Raw genomic sequence first — 17,047 nt, forward strand, 5'->3', positions numbered from 1 at the left:
ATTGCAAGAAATATACATCTAGTAGTTTTTATTTTCAACATTACGCTCATTTTACACCCAATTCTAAAACCAACTGCACAATAATGGTAAAAGCAATATATGCAACTAAGGAATGGCAGTAAAAATCAACTGTTGACATCAGAACAACGAAATTCACATGAGTTTATCATCCAGGAAAGTAACCTTTCAACCGTTAATAAGTTTATATTGCACGTCTTTTATTATTCGGATAATTTTGTGCAAGTAACTAAACAAAATCGCACCGTGCCATGATACTTAACTCAAATATATATATATAATTTACAAGACAGAAAGAAATGCATTTTAAGTGCAGAAAAAATGATGCTTCATACCTTTTTTTGTATAAGGAATGGTCTTTTATACATAATATGTATTTATATGTAACGTTGACGAGTTTTCTAACATACATAGTACCACTACACAGCTAATGCTTTGATAGCATACAACATTAGGAAAATGAAATTTACGACAATGCAAAAACTAAATGTTTGAAGACATCGACTATATAAAAGTTGAATGAGGAGACGAGGAATCCACAATTAAGCAACAGCTCAACAAGCGCAGTTCCCAGCAGCTTGATCTTGATCATTTTCAGTCAGACGTGTGCCTTTGTTGGCATTTCCTAGTGAAGGATCAGATTCCAGGCTTTCAGACATCTTCACACAAATGAGGTCCACCAGACGTTCGAACACTTGCTTCACATTTACATTATCTTTTGCACTAGTTTCGAAAAACTCAAATCCAAGTTGATCAGCAAGTTGCTTTCCTCGTTCAGTTGAAATCACTCTTTCGTCCTCCATGTCACATTTGTTGCCAACCAACGTTACTTGAGCATTATCCCAAGAATACGTTTTAATCTGGGTTGACCAATCTTGAACACTGTTAAAAGATTCTTCATTTGTGATGTCATACATTAAGATAAAGCCCATCGCCCCTCTGTAATAAGCTGTAGTAATTGTCCTGTAACGCTCTTGTCCAGCGGTGTCCCATATTTGCAGTTTCACTCGTTTGTCTTGCCGAAATACTGTTTTCACTTTGAAGTCAATTCCCACCGTGGAGACAAATGCACTTGTAAATGAATCATCAGCATATCGAAACAGAAAGGAGGTTTTACCAACACTGCTGTTACCAATAATTAACAACTTAAACATGTAGTCAAAATTTTGATCTGCCGCATCTTTTTGCTGCTGTTGGACTGCATTGGAGTTTGCCATATTCGTACTATTACACGCTTGCTAAAAACACAAAGTCTGAACCAGTTTAAGAATGTGTACGCCCCCTGTACAAATATTCCGTGAATGAATGAATGTTAAACAATAGCGTCCACGGCAAAGCTGGCTGTTGAAACGATGATTAATGCTTTGTTGAGTGGTGAAGCGTTACAGCTGAGTTTCTAATTTATCAAACAGTACAGCAGCTGTTGTATAAAAAGTAAACCGAACTTTTCTTTTAAAATAAAAAGAAAAAATTAAAATTTCCGAATAACAATTGTAGAAAGATTAATTATTAATTAGATATTTCCTCCTTTACTGATAATGGCAGTGCAAATTTAAGGTAAACAATATTGAGTTTTATTAATTACAAAACTCAGCTAACCCAATTCACAATTTATATTGACAATTTAAGTAGGAAATTCGAAATTGGAAAGATAAAAATGATAATATGACATAAAAAAGTCAATCACTATGGGGATTTGGTTTAAGCCTTACCAAAGGTTGGTTAAGGGTTTAGAAACTGTTGTCCTTAAATGTGGGGTTATTAATTGTAATGAAAAATTCAAAAACTTAAATTTTTATCCCACTATTTTTCCAAAACTACAAAAATAAGTCTTTTGCTTGAAAATATTTCATAAAAATGCAAATGGGTTTTCTGTTTACAGTTGTTTAGGCACAACATGAATAAATTATTAGCTAATTTTTAACAAACAAAGACAGATGTCAGTTTATTTACTTGTCTAAACTGTGCATCTAACAGAAAAACTACTTAAAACATGTCATTTGTTACAAACTGCAGTTACATATATATACACTTCACTACTTCAGCTAGGTAGAATAAAAAATAAATAATTAACACTGCAAATATTTAATGTTTAATATTATCATTGCTTATTGTGGCATAACAACATGGGGGGTAAATTACAGTGGAGTTGTATAGAATTACACTGTTGATAAATAGTAAAAATATCGTATCCTATCCCTTTCTTCTTTATTGCTACAAAAACAATTTAAGATAACATATCTCTCAAGCATTGAAATTCAAGGCAGTTATATCAATAACACCCTTGTTATTATGGAACCAAGAGCTAACTATTAAATATTGCAATACAAAGACTTTTTTTATATTAATGTGTTAATAGCTTAATACTCCCACCACAAAAAAGGAATTTGTATAATTGCATTGTAAAACTTTATAACTAACACAAATAAAACTAAATAGCTTTTCATAAACTACTTATACCAAGTACTGAAACTAAAGCATTAAAACAAAATGCGACAACGATACAAATTAGAATTTAAACAGGCTTGCCCACATCTACAAACTTTTTTTTAAGATAAAAAATGGTAATTGTTGTAATTTTAACACATCGAGCACGCGAATATTTCCTGTACAACAGTTTAACAAGATACCATTTCTACATTTACAACTTAGCGTCTTGGTATAGGCTGCGTAACAGCAAACACGGAAACAAAGCGTAACTACATTTGGGCAAACATTCTGCTCCGTTGTCGTTCTGCTTCAGAAAAAATGTTTCCTTTTTTATTCTTCATTGAAAAGTCTGCTCGAGACTACTATCACAAGACTTTTGTTATATTTATGTCGATTTATCGTCATTTTTTAATACTTAATATAGTGATAAAAGCAATTTAAATATTCTGTATGTATACTACATGATACTTGTATTGTAAATAGTCGAATCTGGTATTGTTTGTACTGTGTTTGTTCTGTACACTACGCTGTGTAAGTTACTCGATTTTACTCGTTTTTTTTTTTTTTATTTGAATAAGCCTTTTACCATTGAGCAGTGCCAAATGCATTGGCTTCGGTATAACCAATGTATATATAACTAGTTATAATAGTTATTTACATTGGTATAACCAAAGTCTATGGCTCTGGGTATAACACCCCTAAACAAAATTGCATTCAATTTACATTGGATTCATCGTCATATTGTTGGTTTCCGTGCTGGTGGGATACCATATCCCTACATTCAAGTATTCAATTTCTATTCTAAAGGGGCATACCAACGAAAAATGAAAATTTGTACATAGATAGAGATTTTACAAGTAATTTTGAATGAGAAGTGTTAGTAAATTAAGTAAAATATGCTAATTAAACCAGCATAAAATAAGTTTGTTAGTATAGTACTTGCTTATGGGCTTCAAATAACATACCTAACTCAGTTCTGCTGACTTTAAATCAAAAACTAAAGTTTTAACGTGTAAACGAGTTTGGAACGTTTTCAACGGGGAGTCGTAATAAATTTGGACCGGGTGGTCATTATTTTTGTTCCGACCTACTTCGCATGCGCAATATTGTCCGCTACAAGAAGTATACCGATTGAAACAAGAAAATGGAATGAAAAGGTGTCCCATATTCCCCAGTCCTCACCCTACTGTAACAAAACATCAAAAGTAACAAAGTCTAGTAGAGTGGGGAAAGATGGGACATAATTTTCTTCTATTGTCTCGTCCCATTTGATAGTAAACAACGAACATTAAACGAATTATAAAATCGTATCCCCACGACTTGCATAGCCCGTTGTTAATTATTTAAAATACAATCAGGACATTTAGATATTTTATGCTAAAGGCGTCCCCTCTTTCTCCACCCAAGTATATTATGAAACAATAGCAACTCTTTAACAAGTCAATTCTTTTAAACCTGAGGCGTTGACTGGTACACAATCAACCTTTCTATTATGTGCCCTTAAACTACCAATCATCCCGAATGTTTTATTGCAGTTTTTACATTTAAAGGGCTTTTCTCCAGAATGAGATACTTTGTGAATTGTAACATGTTCCTTGCGTTTGAATGATTTTGGACACAAATCACACTTAAATGGTCTTTCCCCTGTGTGAATAAGCTCATGTAAGTTGAGATGTCCTCGGTGTATGAATGACTTGTCGCAATGTTTGCACGTGTGTGGTTTTGCACCAATGTGAATTCGACGGTGTTTCTTCAGCGTACCAACATCAACAAAAGATTTGTCACAAAATTCACACATGTGAGGTCTGTGTTTCTCGTGAATTCTCTTGTGGTGATCTTTTAGATCACGAAGTTCATTAAAAGCCTTTTTACAAATTTTACATTTGAACGGCCTTTCACCGGTGTGAGTTCGCAAATGCACCAACAGTCTGCTTCGATGTTTCAATTCCTTCTCACAAACAACGCATCTGGTTCTATTCTTTAATTGTGATTCACTGTCCAAAATTTGCTGAGCTGTCCGTTGAACAACAGACATTCTGTTGTAGTTGTCACCCTGGATAATTTCACACTAACATATATACCATTGGCTAAAATGAAGCAAAATAATGTCATATAAAAAGTGACTAAACAAACAAAACCCTCACATTCTTTTAACGACTAGCTACACCAGATATTCAATAAAACCATTCGTCTAAACGTACATAAAACTGCGTAAAAGTATAACGCATTTACACTGGCACAAAACGTTTTTACATAAACTCTAAAAAAGCTGCTGTAGGCCTACTAAGCTATATAGAGAGTGTATATCTGGCGTAACTGTGTTTATGATTGAGCGACACATCTTGCGTTTTTGCAGGAAAGCAGGAAACTATATATGCCCCTTAGCTATAGTACCGCTCGTTTGTGCGTATAATGAACCCAAAGTTAGTATGGACCTACTAACTTTGAATGAACCGAGCTGTCGACCTATAGTGTTATGGAGTCTTTAGAGATGGGTGCGACCGTTAAACTTGTTCCTGCACTTCCAAAAAAGAAAACTGCTTGATTGCCTGCGGTGATGCAATTATGGTGATTATAAAACTTTTTCCGCAGTAAACATCAGTAATACCCGTTTATTTTAAAGCCTGGTGCCCTGGTCCATAATATGGCATTACTTGCATGGTATAAGAGACGTGCCTTTTCATCGGCGAAATTGTTTGTTTAAATTCAGACCCCTAAACTGAACATTACAAACGGAACATTTTGTGAAGTATTTTGCCAGTAGTTAACCGCTGAAGCAACGAACTTGTGGAACGTTCAAATCAATAAATTGTTGCGAATATTGAATGTACTTATCAGTCTGCGTCAAATTTAGTTTTCTTGTACTTTTATTTGTTATGGCGATATGATTTTCTTTCATTTGTTTTATTCCGATTATATATACCCGGGATTTCCTTCGGTAATAAAATATTGATTAAAATCATTTTCACTTAATTTCCACGTCACCTCTGACCGGTTATAAATACGATTGTTCAAGTGTTTGAACTTGTAAAACCTAAACTGTCTGAGACCCTTAAACCTTGATTGTACGACATATATTCTGGTGAGCTTGTTTTCTCGCTATGGTGTGAGTTATTATCGATTTATATTGTGCGATTTATATATTCGTTAGTGCTGTGTTACGGTTTTAAGAGTTACAGATGGATTTTATTCGAATTAACTATCGAAAGTTTCTCGAAGCTGGTGCTGTTAATTACTCTAAATATAACGGGGGGACACTTAACCACATATTGACCAATAGGCGGCGATACCACGACTTAATGACTGTAGGTAACCGTCGTGCTTATTCCTCTTACTCACAACAACACGTAACTCAGTTCACTCTTGTATACATCGTGTTACTACGGACCACAACACGCTTATAAAAGCAAAAATTTCGCGCCAAAAGACACACAAACAAAAGAAAGGCGTGATAACTGCAACGTTTAGATACGTAACAGCAGGGTGTTTTTGATTTGGCTCCAGATTTTGCAGTTAGGTTCCACGACTTCCGCCATGCAACTATCGTTCTAGATAAGCCCATAGAACTTCTTACAAACTCATCCACACAATAGAAATATAAGAAACAGCAACACTGTACGCGCAAAAGCGCCAAAACTCTCGCTTTACTGACATGCTGCATATGCGTATAGTGCGTATATGCCTGCAGTCGATCTTGTGACAAAATATACGTAAAAACAAGAGTTACCACGAATAGGAATGCGAATGAAAGCAGCAATGAGTGGAGTGAACTTAAACTGTTGAAATAAACACACAAAACATAAACGAAACGGAAAACAAGAATATCAAATAAATATAGAGCTATTAGCTTTGACGTTATACGTATGAGCATTTATATATATATAGTAGGGTGGGGAAAGCTGGGACGACTTTTCTTTCTATATTTATCTCCCATTTAGTAAAAAACAAAAAACATTTAAAGAATAAAGAATTATAAAACCATATCTTCATGATTCCCATTGACTGCAGTTAATTGTTAAAAATACGATCAGGATATTTGGATATTATGCGCTAAATTTGTCCCGTCTCCCCCCACCCTAACTATATAGCTAAACATCATTGTCACAATTATGAATCCTTCATTTTAAATAAGACCGTGGGATCTATGGTTTGTCTGGTGGATGAATATTTCCGTTTCCAAGAGTAGGAAGTTGTGCAATCGTAACGGGTGCGGTGCCGTGTGTTATTATTCCACATTGTGCGTTAGTACTGATAAAGTTAAGTGTATGGGATTTCACATAAAAACTTTGCCCGTTTCTAGTTTCTACACTACTGAAGAAAACTCATAAAAATCGGTTGAGAACCTTTAGCTACGTTTTGATACACATATCGGGTATTGTTTTGTAACAAAGCTGCTGTTCTGGTATTGACTGTTACGTCATTGACAGTTTTTGTTCTAGAACCAAACTTTATTTAGAATCTGAGCATCTGGATAAAACAAAACTTTTACTGACTGTCAATAAGTCCGCTTGTGGTCTATTTTGTTCATCGTATCATTTTACCACAACCAGATATATTAGACGCAGACCAACTTAGTCGTGGGAAAGATTAAAGTCCTACTATATAGTTGTTGGGGTGGTGTGCCAGTTCGGCGAGTTGTTAGATTATTCACTTTCATATGTCTGCAAAAATGCTTCTATACTAATTTAGAACATTGTTTTCTGAAAGAGTGCTAGACTAGTAACGATACGTTGTAGGTGGTTGCCAATTACATTAACTAGATAAGTTATATATACATACAATGTGTTGTAAAGCGCTATAGAGTAGAACAATAACAGGACATATAGTGGGGTGAGGGAAGATGGGACACCTTTAGCACATAATATCCAAATATCCTGATAGTGTTTTAAACAATTAACAATGGTCTATGGAAGTCATGAGGATGCGGTTTTAAAATTCTTTGAATGTTTATTGTTTACCAAATGGAACGAGAAAATAGAATGAAAAGGTGTCCTATCTCCCCCACTCTACTATTATTCTTGCACTATATGATAATGTCTAGTGAACATCCTGACATGAAGTTATATAGTTTTGTGGGGTAAGATGGGATACCGTTAGCACCTAAATCCCACATTTCGATTGTGTTGTAAACAATTAAAAATGCGATTACTTCTGTAAACGTTGTTTGTTTACGTCCTATTAAATCAACAAAAAAATAGAATGAAAACATTTTCTATCTTATACCATATTACCCGTTTTTTGAGTTTTTTTCGTTAACTCAAAAATTGTTATCAGCTAAGATACAATTGGTGTAAAATCAAAATGTCTGGTGTTCAACGAACAGCTCAGTAAATTTTGGACAGTGAATCACAATTAAAAAATAGAACCAGATGCATTGTTTGTGAGAAGGAATTGAAACATCGAAGCAGACTGTTGGTGCATTTGCGAACTCACACCAGTGAGAGGCCGTTCAAATGTAAAATTTGTGAAAAGGCTTTCCATGAACTTCGTGATCTAAAAGATCACCACAAGAGAATTCACGAGAAACACAGACCTCACATGTGTGAACTTTGTGACAAATGTTTTGTTGATGTTGGTACGCTGAAGAAACACCGTCGAATTCACATTGGTGCAAAACCACACACGTGCAAACATTGCGACAAGTCATTTATACACCGAGGACATCTCAACTTACATGAGCTTATTCACACGGGGGAAAGACCATTTAAGCAACGCTTATATATATAAGCGTTGATTTAAGTGTGATTTGTGTCCAAAATCATTCAAACGCAAGAAACATGTTACAATTCACAAAGTATCTCATTCTGGAGAAACGCCCTTTAAATGTGTAAACTGCAATAAAACATTCGGGAGGATTAGTAATTTAAGGGCACATAATAGAAAAATTGATTGTGAACCAGTCAACGAATCAGTTTTATTAGGGCAAACACAGCACAATTGAATATGTAGACACAGCTACACAGCAGTTAAATTATTGAACCCTATGACAACTACACTTTCACCCAATTCGTTGATTCCTGTGCATGCACAATCGAATACATACTAAAGAAAAAAAACACCGATGTAAATATTACAAAACTTTATTTCCTTTGTCGCTTTCTTTTTCTTTGTCACCCTAGAAAGGTAAACAAAAAAAGTTGTTCGGTTTAAAACATTTTTTTGTTTTTAAATATTCAACAAGTAATTGCAGGAACACCAGCAATGTTTCCAGGCTCGAGACTCGATTAGCGATATATATACGGCAACAGACTTCGCATAGAGCACCTCCCTGTATACGTTGTTCAGCCTTTAATTTTAAAGTTTATAATATGGGAACATATAGTAGGGTGGGGAATAATAAACATCTTTTCATTCTATTTTGTCGCCCCATTTTTTAGTAAACAAAGAACATTCGCAGAATTATAAAACCGTATCCTTAGAAATCCCATAGATAGTTGTTGGGATATTGTGCGCTAAAGCTGTCCCGTCTTCCCCACCCGACTATTGACCTGTATTAAGGTTTCTGCTGTATATTCACCGTTATAATAACATCTCGTCTTTTCTATAACGCACTCCTATGTATTCCTCAAATTCTTAAACTCTTATTTGGCTCGATATCCGCGTTAAGCGGCGCGTACTTTTCTCAGTAAAGTTTAGTAGGAATATCAATCAAGCAATTTATTTCAGTTTTGTATAATTAGAAGAACGGCCAAATAGCGATTATAATATAAATGCATCACAAATACGACGATATAAGGTTATACGCATATATCACCCCGACTTTCTAAAGGTGTCCAAACCAGCAGAGGCCAGTCCTGAACTGGACCTTACGCAGTTAACAAGGCAAGTGCGGCATTGCTGCATTTGCATTTGTTCCACCGTAGAAGGCCGTGGACAAGACGGGCAGTTGATTCGAGCAGAGATCACACAGCTCGATATCTCGTTCATTTGTTGCGGTTGAGTTGTGCCTGTGTTGACAAAGTTAATAACCGTGCTCTACTTCATATAGATTTCTCCCATATACGATTAGCAGTCTTACTGCATACTTACCGCATTGCTGCCTTACGCAGGAAATACACCCTGTCGTTGTGCTTCTTATTGCGGACCAAGCTTGAGATCTTGTAAGACACGCGTTGTTAGTTGCACATCCTTGCATACACTGTCTCATAGCTGGTGACGAGGCTCCTAAACCAAGTTAAGAACAACATTAATCAAATCGTGACAATTTAAGAAATCTAAATGTAAGAATGACACAAGTTTTTACCTCCAAGTCCACCAGAACTAAATCCTCCTCTTCCGGATGTTGGGCTTCCCGGTCCTCCACCCATTGGTCTCATTCCTCCTGGGTTCATGTTGTTGGACTCATCGTCGTCATCATCGGTGTCGTCATTATCAGTGTCGTCATTATTCATGTCGTCATCATTCATGTCGTCATCATAGCTGTCGCCATCGTGGTCTTCTTCATTAAAACTTGTTGGTCCGAACATCGATTCAACTAGTTCAGGGAACATACCAGACACCTCATGTTCGGTATCGTTTCCTTCCATACCCAGTAATCCGAAAGGCCACATTCTAAACATTCCAAACTCGATGCCAACGAATCCAACAGAAACATCATCATCTGTAAAGAAACAAAGCGTTAAGAAAGTCGTTATATATTTTGACTTTTTTATGTTTTGATGATGAATAAAATTTACCATCAACATCGCAGTCGCGAATGCATCTTCTACAACTTCTCATGTTGGTTTGTTCACTTGACGATAAGGTTGGACATCCTGTACATTCAGCCTTTGCTTCTGTGATGCAATCGGCCACCTCGCTTCTATTGGCTCTGTTGAATGGTCCTGTAAAATGTGGTAATTGAAATGATTTACATTAAACTCTGTGTATATTATATTCTAATGTATCTTAAATGCAATGCAAAACTTCCAAGGTTGGTTTTAAACATACCGCATCTTTCGACGACACAGGATCGACATTCTTGTGATGTTTGCTGAAGACGGTTCCAAGCTTCACCTCTGGTTGGACATTGGTTGTTCGTTGCACAACTGCGCATACAAGTTCTGTTCCTCCTCATAAATGGGGGTCCAAAACCTATGTTTGAAACAAAGAAATATTCAGCAAAATTTACAACTATTTTGTGGAATTAACATGTCTCAAGACTATATATCTAAATTTTGTGTTATAAAATTACCTCTTGGTGTTAGCATCGGGAAGCGTCCGTTTCCAAATTGCATGCCCAAGTTGCTTCCTAGTTAAAATATAATTGTGTTTTAGTACTTGAAATAAAAATTAGTTTTAAGTTCATACCTTCAACAATTGGACAAGCTTCTCTGCAAGTCTTGCACGCTAATTTCCTTGCAACCTGAGCGGGATTCAAGGCCGGACATTCCGTGCAATTAGTTCTCGCTTCCGTCAAACATTCCAAATGATCTCCATCTGTTGATCCTTGTCTTCTGCCTGTTAACACAAATACAACTTTTAAAGATTGCGGTAGTTTTCTTTAGGTTTACAAACCCCTAGTTCTCACAGAAATAAACAAAACAATTGTCCATACTATTTTACTTTTCCAAATATATCCAGGATTATGTTTCTTACCACACAGTCTCATGATACAGGTTCGGCATTGCATTGATAAAGATTGAAGTTCTTGGATTTTCTCTACTTTAGATGGACATTGAGATGGACTGATACATGACCGAACACATGTTACATTACGACGTGGTTTCCTTCCACCCATTCCCATACCTGGTAAAAATACGAAGAGTCATAAAGTATCTTATATATTTGAGCACCTCATGTTTTAAAGATACAACTATATGCGAAAATTACCTGAACGTCTGAGCATTTGTAATCCACGTTCAACAAACACACCTTGACCTGCAGAAAATATTTGTGTTAATTGACTTAATAATAACAAAATCATCGTATTATCACGCAAATTATTCGGCCACATGGTACTTACCCAAACGTGGCAAGCATCCACGAAGACATGTTTTGCAAGTTCTCATTCTAGTTTGTTCAGCAGATGAGAGTGTAGGACATTCGTCACAATCTGCTCGTGCTTGTGTGATGCACTCTTCAACCTCACTTCGGTTGGATCGATCATATGGACCTGTGTTTAAAGAATTGATGGATTATTTTGAAAATAAGTTTTCTTCGTATAATATATAATTATACAAAAGTTAAGTTTTTAAATGTCTTGTAACAGTTTGTCATGTTTGTAATATTCTAGTAACATTAACATGAATTGCAACACAAGAAGAAGGTAAACCAACTTTTACCGCATCGTTCCTGGACGCAACTTCTACATTCAAGTCGAGTCGTCCTGAGCGTGTTGAGTGCTTCTTGTCTACTTGGGCAACTTTGCGATGAAACGCAAGTTCTTTGGCAAGTTCGATTTCTTCCAATAAACCCGGATGTTGAAACAACTCCAGAAACAGATAAACGACCTAAAATATAAAACAAAATGTAAGAACCGAAGTTAGGCTGGTATTGAACAATGTATTTACCTCCGAAACCTCTTATAGGAAGCATACCGACTCCATGCATTCCTGGAAAGAAATCTCTTGACCTGTTGCCTGTAGAAAATATAATATATTATGTTATTAATCGTTTTTTTAAGGTATGCGTCTAAATGTAAGGTTAAAATTATAACATACCTTGATGTGGAAAACAAGCACGAACACAAGTTTCACAACTCTCCATCCTATGCTGTTCAGCTGCCGACGGTGTTTTACATGAAGAACATTCAATTAGAGCGTCCACGACACAGTTTCTGCTTCGGTTATGAACTCTCGGTCCTGTATTTAAAAGCGTTAGTTTCATACTTATGGCATTAATGACAAAAAAACACAAAAATTACCGCATTTATCCATAACGCAACCGATGCATTGGAAGGTTGTGTTTCTCATCTTTTCATGAGCTTCTCTACGTGTGGGGCATTTATCTGGACCAATGCAAGCTCTCATGCAGCGTATAGGAGGGTGAGGGTGTGGCCTTGGGTGGGGCCCAGGAAATGGTCGTGGTCCAGGGTGGGGTCCGGGAAATGGGCGTGGCCCGGGAAATGGACGGGGTCCTGGGCGTGGTCGCGGACCAGGCCGTGGACCTGGGCCTGGCCTCGGGTGTGGGTGTGGTCTTGCAGAATCTTCGGGTAAACTTGTTTCTGCTTTAAAATTTGTGTTAATGTGTATAGTTATTTCATACATTGAGCAACACATATTCTAAAAACTGAACTTTACCAGTTCTGTTGCGCTTGCACGTCAGTAAACATGCCTCACACCTCTCCATGCGTTGGTTTTCTTCTGCAGATCTCGGTGGACACATAGGACATGCTGTGAATGCTGATTCAATGCATTGGATGCTGCGATTACGATGTCCTGGGCCTGTCAAATAAACACAAAAGTTTTGATAACTGACTTAACCAGTTGACATTTTTAACTGGGCGAATTGTACATGGTTTTCTGATACAGCGAATAATATTAAATTTGTACTCACCGCATTTATCCATTACGCATCCAACACATTCGAAACTCGTGTTCTGCATTTTATGTCTCACTTCACGTTTGGTTGGACATTTATCCGGTGCAACACACGAGATCATACACCGACGTCTCGGTGGGCCAGGTCGTCCGTGAGGAGGACCAGGTCTTCTACCAGGAAAGCCAGGTATAAGACGGTTTGGTCCGTTTGAAAGCCCCTGGTTCTGTGGAGAGAATTCAGTTCTGCCGGGTCGGATACTCGCTGGTCTGATGTTGGTTGTCAATTGGGAGGTCGTGGGATCGTTGTCTATTTGAGGTTCTAAAATAGAGAGATTAAATCCTAAACGAATATTATTTTAAACGAAGAATATACTTTTAGGTCTAAAGTTTGATTTGTAGCCTATGCGTAGTAAGTTCTTTAACCATAAAAGTAACTTACCATTCGGGTAATGAGTGTTTATGCAATTTTGTTTGCAAGTTTCACAATTATTGTGGCTTGTTTGTTCCTGTTGTGAATAACCAGGACATCTTTGGTTGGAGGAACATTCACCAAATGCGGTGATCAAACAGTTATTATCTGTGTTGACGAGATGATTGTCTGATGGATCTAGAAAGAAGTGTCAGTTTGAAATAACGACTTAACAATGTGATTTCTAATATTTCTGTAGATTTGGAAAACGATTAGCTGTGAAAACATTGTTTTGCAGCAAATTTTCTAAAACATTGTGATTGAAGTATACTGGTGTAAGGTAAATAGAAAATCCCTTACTTGTACAAGCGTTGAACATGCAGCGAATGCAAGTAGCTCCTTTGCTCAATACAATTGAGTGCATCTGGTCCTTTGATGGGCAAGATTCATTTCGTTCGCAGGTAATTTGACACAGAGCATTTGGTGAAAGTTGACCGTTGCAATCTACAATTAGGAAAACACGTATCGTGATTCAATTCAGTTATAAAAAAAGGATTAATTTTGCTTAATATAAAGTTATAAAAGAACTCTTTTGGCCTATATATTAGGGTGGGAAAAAATGGGACACCTTCTCATTCTATTTTCTTGTCATGTTTGGTAGTAAACAAAGATCATTCAAGGAATTATAAAACTGTATCCATACGACTTACATATAGATCGTTGTTAATTGTTTAAAAAAACGATCAGGATATTTGGATATTAGGTGCTAAAGGTGTCCCATCTTCCCCAACCCTACTATATATTACTTATTTAAACACCTTCAATAAATGCCACGAGCGATAACTGTGGTTAAGTAGAAGTTGTAGCGGTTTCATACAAAGCTATACTCACGTGCAAGAGCACACAACGCAGCTAGAAATATCACAACCTTCATTGCGATGATCAGAAGTCTTTTCTTCTAAAACAAATCTGAAAAGGAAAGTTGATTAAAATTCATCACAACAGCACAATCCCAGTTTCCTTACCTCTTGTATAGAAGCTATGAGATCCTTGTATGTCTCTTGGTATATCAGTGTCACCGATATATACCGCGAGTCAATTGTGATTCTTTGGCTGAAACCCGTCGCTTATATAGCTATAACTGATGACGTCGTATATCCTGTCACGTAGGCCTCCGCTTAGTTTATTCTTTAAAATTAAAACCGATGAAACTCAACCCAGATGCCGCGGGATGAAGCTTCAGGGCGCAGCTAAGTCGGCAATCGCTTCGGGGAAAATTTATTTTAAGAAAATTATTTTTGTCATGGGTGGGTCACATGTTATATTCTTCATGTTGCTGCCTTTTTCCTTTTAAACAATTAAACCATGTGATTCCGTTTACGTAAAACGCTGACGTCAAAATTCCAATGGAATGACATCGTTTTGTTTTAAATGTTATTTTCAATATATTAAACGTTTTTGTATGTTTAAAACTTTAGGACAGTTATCATTACAAATGCCATTTTCGTGGATACCCGGATCCTTTTTTTAATTATAAATTTAATTTTTTTTTTATATTAAACCTGCATGCGTAGTTTACGCATTAGATAAAAAGATACTCTCCTGTGCGTTAGCTGTAAAGGCAGGTTCTGGTTTACAATGCAGGGAAGATTACCTGCGCGAGTAAGCATCTCTCGAGTGAAAATATCACAGAATAATTAAATTTTGCAGAAAGACGTTTGGTCGTGACGTAAAATATGCTTCATACCTTCAGGCAAAATCAAGAGCTTTTATTAATTTGCAGTTTGCCTTGCTGCAAACGTCGACTCTTGAGATGCTATTTTTAAATGAGAACAATTTAAGCATGGTGTGTTATTCCAAATTTAGACAAAGATTATTTAAACTACGTCAGATAACCTGCACAGAGAGATGTTTGTGCAAATAAACGTTTTTCGTTTGTTTCCGGTCAGACATTACGTGATACAATGGACATTAAATTGCAACAAAACAAATGTTCTGGATCTACTCAAATGCAGCAAACACAGATCTTGGCCAATCAGCAATCGTTGCTAAGTGTGTGACTTCAGAAGCTATATTTTACTAATCAAAAGCCAGACGCATGTTGTCACGTGTATAAAGGAAACAAATCCATCAGAAAGTTCAAACAAAGACCGAACTTAAAATTCCTGCGGAAGTAAAGATCCGCTTAACATTACCAACGATCACGTTGTTTGTCGGGTTGTGAGAGTACACCTAAGCCAGGGAATCGACTTTATATATTCCTGACCGAGTTGAATGCCCGTCATATTTAAATTTTCCAAAGAATTATTTTTTACGCATGAATTATAATTCATACTTTAGTAACATGAAAATATTTTCCACTTGTGTTCGTTTTACACACGGTCTTTACATAGCGATTGGATTTTACTGAACAGTTAGTTATACAACCATAATGTAAGTCTGACCACACTACAGCCTATAATATTGTTAGTTTTGACTGTTTTCGAATATACAGGGCACACTCAATCAAGGACCACCAGTGACGTCACGGAATTGATTTTCCCGAAAACAAGTCTAAAACAGTATGATTTTAGTAGTCTCATTAGAATAAAGTAGTCACATTAGAATAAAACATAATAATGTATTATTTGGAAATACAGGCAAACATTTGAAAATATGTAGTCATACTTGCGACACAGCCTGTTGTGCCACTTTCAAATACGGCACACCCCGCCAGATAAAATACCACAATCTAGTTATTTAAGTGTAAATATAATAAAGTGGTTTGTTATTGGTTGATTAACCATTTGATTATGACGTAGGCATAACCCGGGGCAACCCTTAAGGCAACTTCCTGTGCAACGTCATAATGGATGGCCTTGAGGTAGAGCGACTTTATTTTTTCTTTTATTAGGCCATGTCAAATTTTCAATAATTTATTTCCAAATTCAATTTTTCAGCGTGACTTTTACAGAATAAATTCCACTTAAACGTCTTTGCGGAGCGTGCAACGACATGATGGATAACACAGGTGCCCTATATCTCTCACATTTCGCGCTCGTGTTGGGTAATACTAATTAACAGGAAAACGGAACTACGGGAAAGACGGGAAAAACTGCAAACTAATGTACGGGAATACGGAAAGCTACGGGAATCCGGAAATGTGTTTTAAGCACAATGCCGTTACAGGAATGCTGTGTTTTAACTTGTTTTAAGTCTATACCAGTTACGGGAAGGTTACGGGAATGTGTTTTAACCTTGTCTAAAGCCTATACCAGTTACGGGAATATGTTTTGTGCTTGTTTTAAGTATTTATCAGTTACGGGAATGTGCTGTAGGCTTACTAACGTTACAGGAAGATTACGGGAATGTGTTTAAGAAAATTACAGGTATTTTCTGTCTTTAATTCGTTCATGTGCGAACTCTCCTATTATCCCTCTCGTGAATGGGAACGCCAGATTTACCTCCATGCGCTTTCACCAACATTACCCGCTTTTGTTGGGCTGCTGTAGCCTATCTGCTCTTTTTCTTTAAATATTGGCTGATTCAATCCTGTTTGAATACAAACACAGATCATTCAATCTTTTGTGCAGGAAAATTACTTTGCTGGTTCAGAATGACAATTTAATTTAATATTCTCCGATCGACGTAGGAAGTACAGACCCAATGGAAGAGGATCGAATATGCGAAATGCAATTAAAATGACATGGCCGGACCCCACAAATAAATTGGCCGCGGGAGTTGGGAGTAC

At 36.6% G+C, this 17,047-nt stretch overlaps 3 protein-coding genes across 4 annotated transcripts; all 3 read right to left on the bottom strand.

Annotated features, from left to right (window-relative positions):
* Window positions 1–13: 13 nt before the first annotated feature.
* Window positions 14–1,464, bottom strand: LOC149732157 (ras-related protein Rab-3-like). Its single transcript, XM_089883550.1, has one exon. The coding sequence runs from the start codon at window positions 1,233–1,235 to the stop codon at window positions 573–575; it is 663 nt and encodes a 220-aa protein (XP_089739676.1). The 5' UTR covers window positions 1,236–1,464; the 3' UTR covers window positions 14–572.
* Window positions 1,465–2,996: 1,532 nt separating this feature from the next.
* Window positions 2,997–4,560, bottom strand: LOC149732158 (uncharacterized). Its single transcript, XM_089883551.1, has one exon. It carries the CDS (start codon window positions 4,481–4,483, stop codon window positions 3,881–3,883), a length of 603 nt encoding a protein of 200 aa, XP_089739677.1. The 5' UTR covers window positions 4,484–4,560; the 3' UTR covers window positions 2,997–3,880.
* A 4,530-nt stretch (window positions 4,561–9,090) lies between these two features.
* LOC149732159 (uncharacterized) lies at window positions 9,091–14,501 on the bottom strand. Of its 2 annotated transcripts, none has more exons than XM_089883554.1 (20): window positions 14,343–14,501; window positions 14,209–14,286; window positions 13,678–13,821; window positions 13,348–13,515; window positions 12,925–13,227; window positions 12,669–12,812; window positions 12,293–12,592; window positions 12,090–12,230; window positions 11,940–12,008; window positions 11,712–11,879; window positions 11,393–11,542; window positions 11,260–11,307; window positions 11,026–11,175; window positions 10,738–10,887; window positions 10,622–10,678; window positions 10,378–10,521; window positions 10,125–10,271; window positions 9,692–10,048; window positions 9,478–9,612; window positions 9,091–9,395 (listed from the first exon to the last, which is right to left on the bottom strand). In XM_089883554.1, the coding sequence occupies exons 2-20, from the start codon at window positions 14,249–14,251 to the stop codon at window positions 9,199–9,201; spliced, it is 3,015 nt and encodes a 1,004-aa protein (XP_089739680.1). In that variant the 5' UTR covers window positions 14,252–14,286; window positions 14,343–14,501; the 3' UTR covers window positions 9,091–9,198. The 2 variants fall into 2 exon arrangements, with proteins under 2 accessions (XP_089739680.1, XP_089739679.1); XM_089883553.1 differs by having other exon boundaries at window positions 12,293–12,595.
* Between the last annotated feature and the right edge of the window lie 2,546 nt (window positions 14,502–17,047).

The sequence above is a fragment of the Ciona robusta genome, chromosome 8 (assembly GCF_009617815.1).
Source record: "Ciona robusta chromosome 8, ASM961781v2".
NCBI lineage: Eukaryota > Metazoa > Chordata > Ascidiacea > Phlebobranchia > Cionidae > Ciona > Ciona robusta.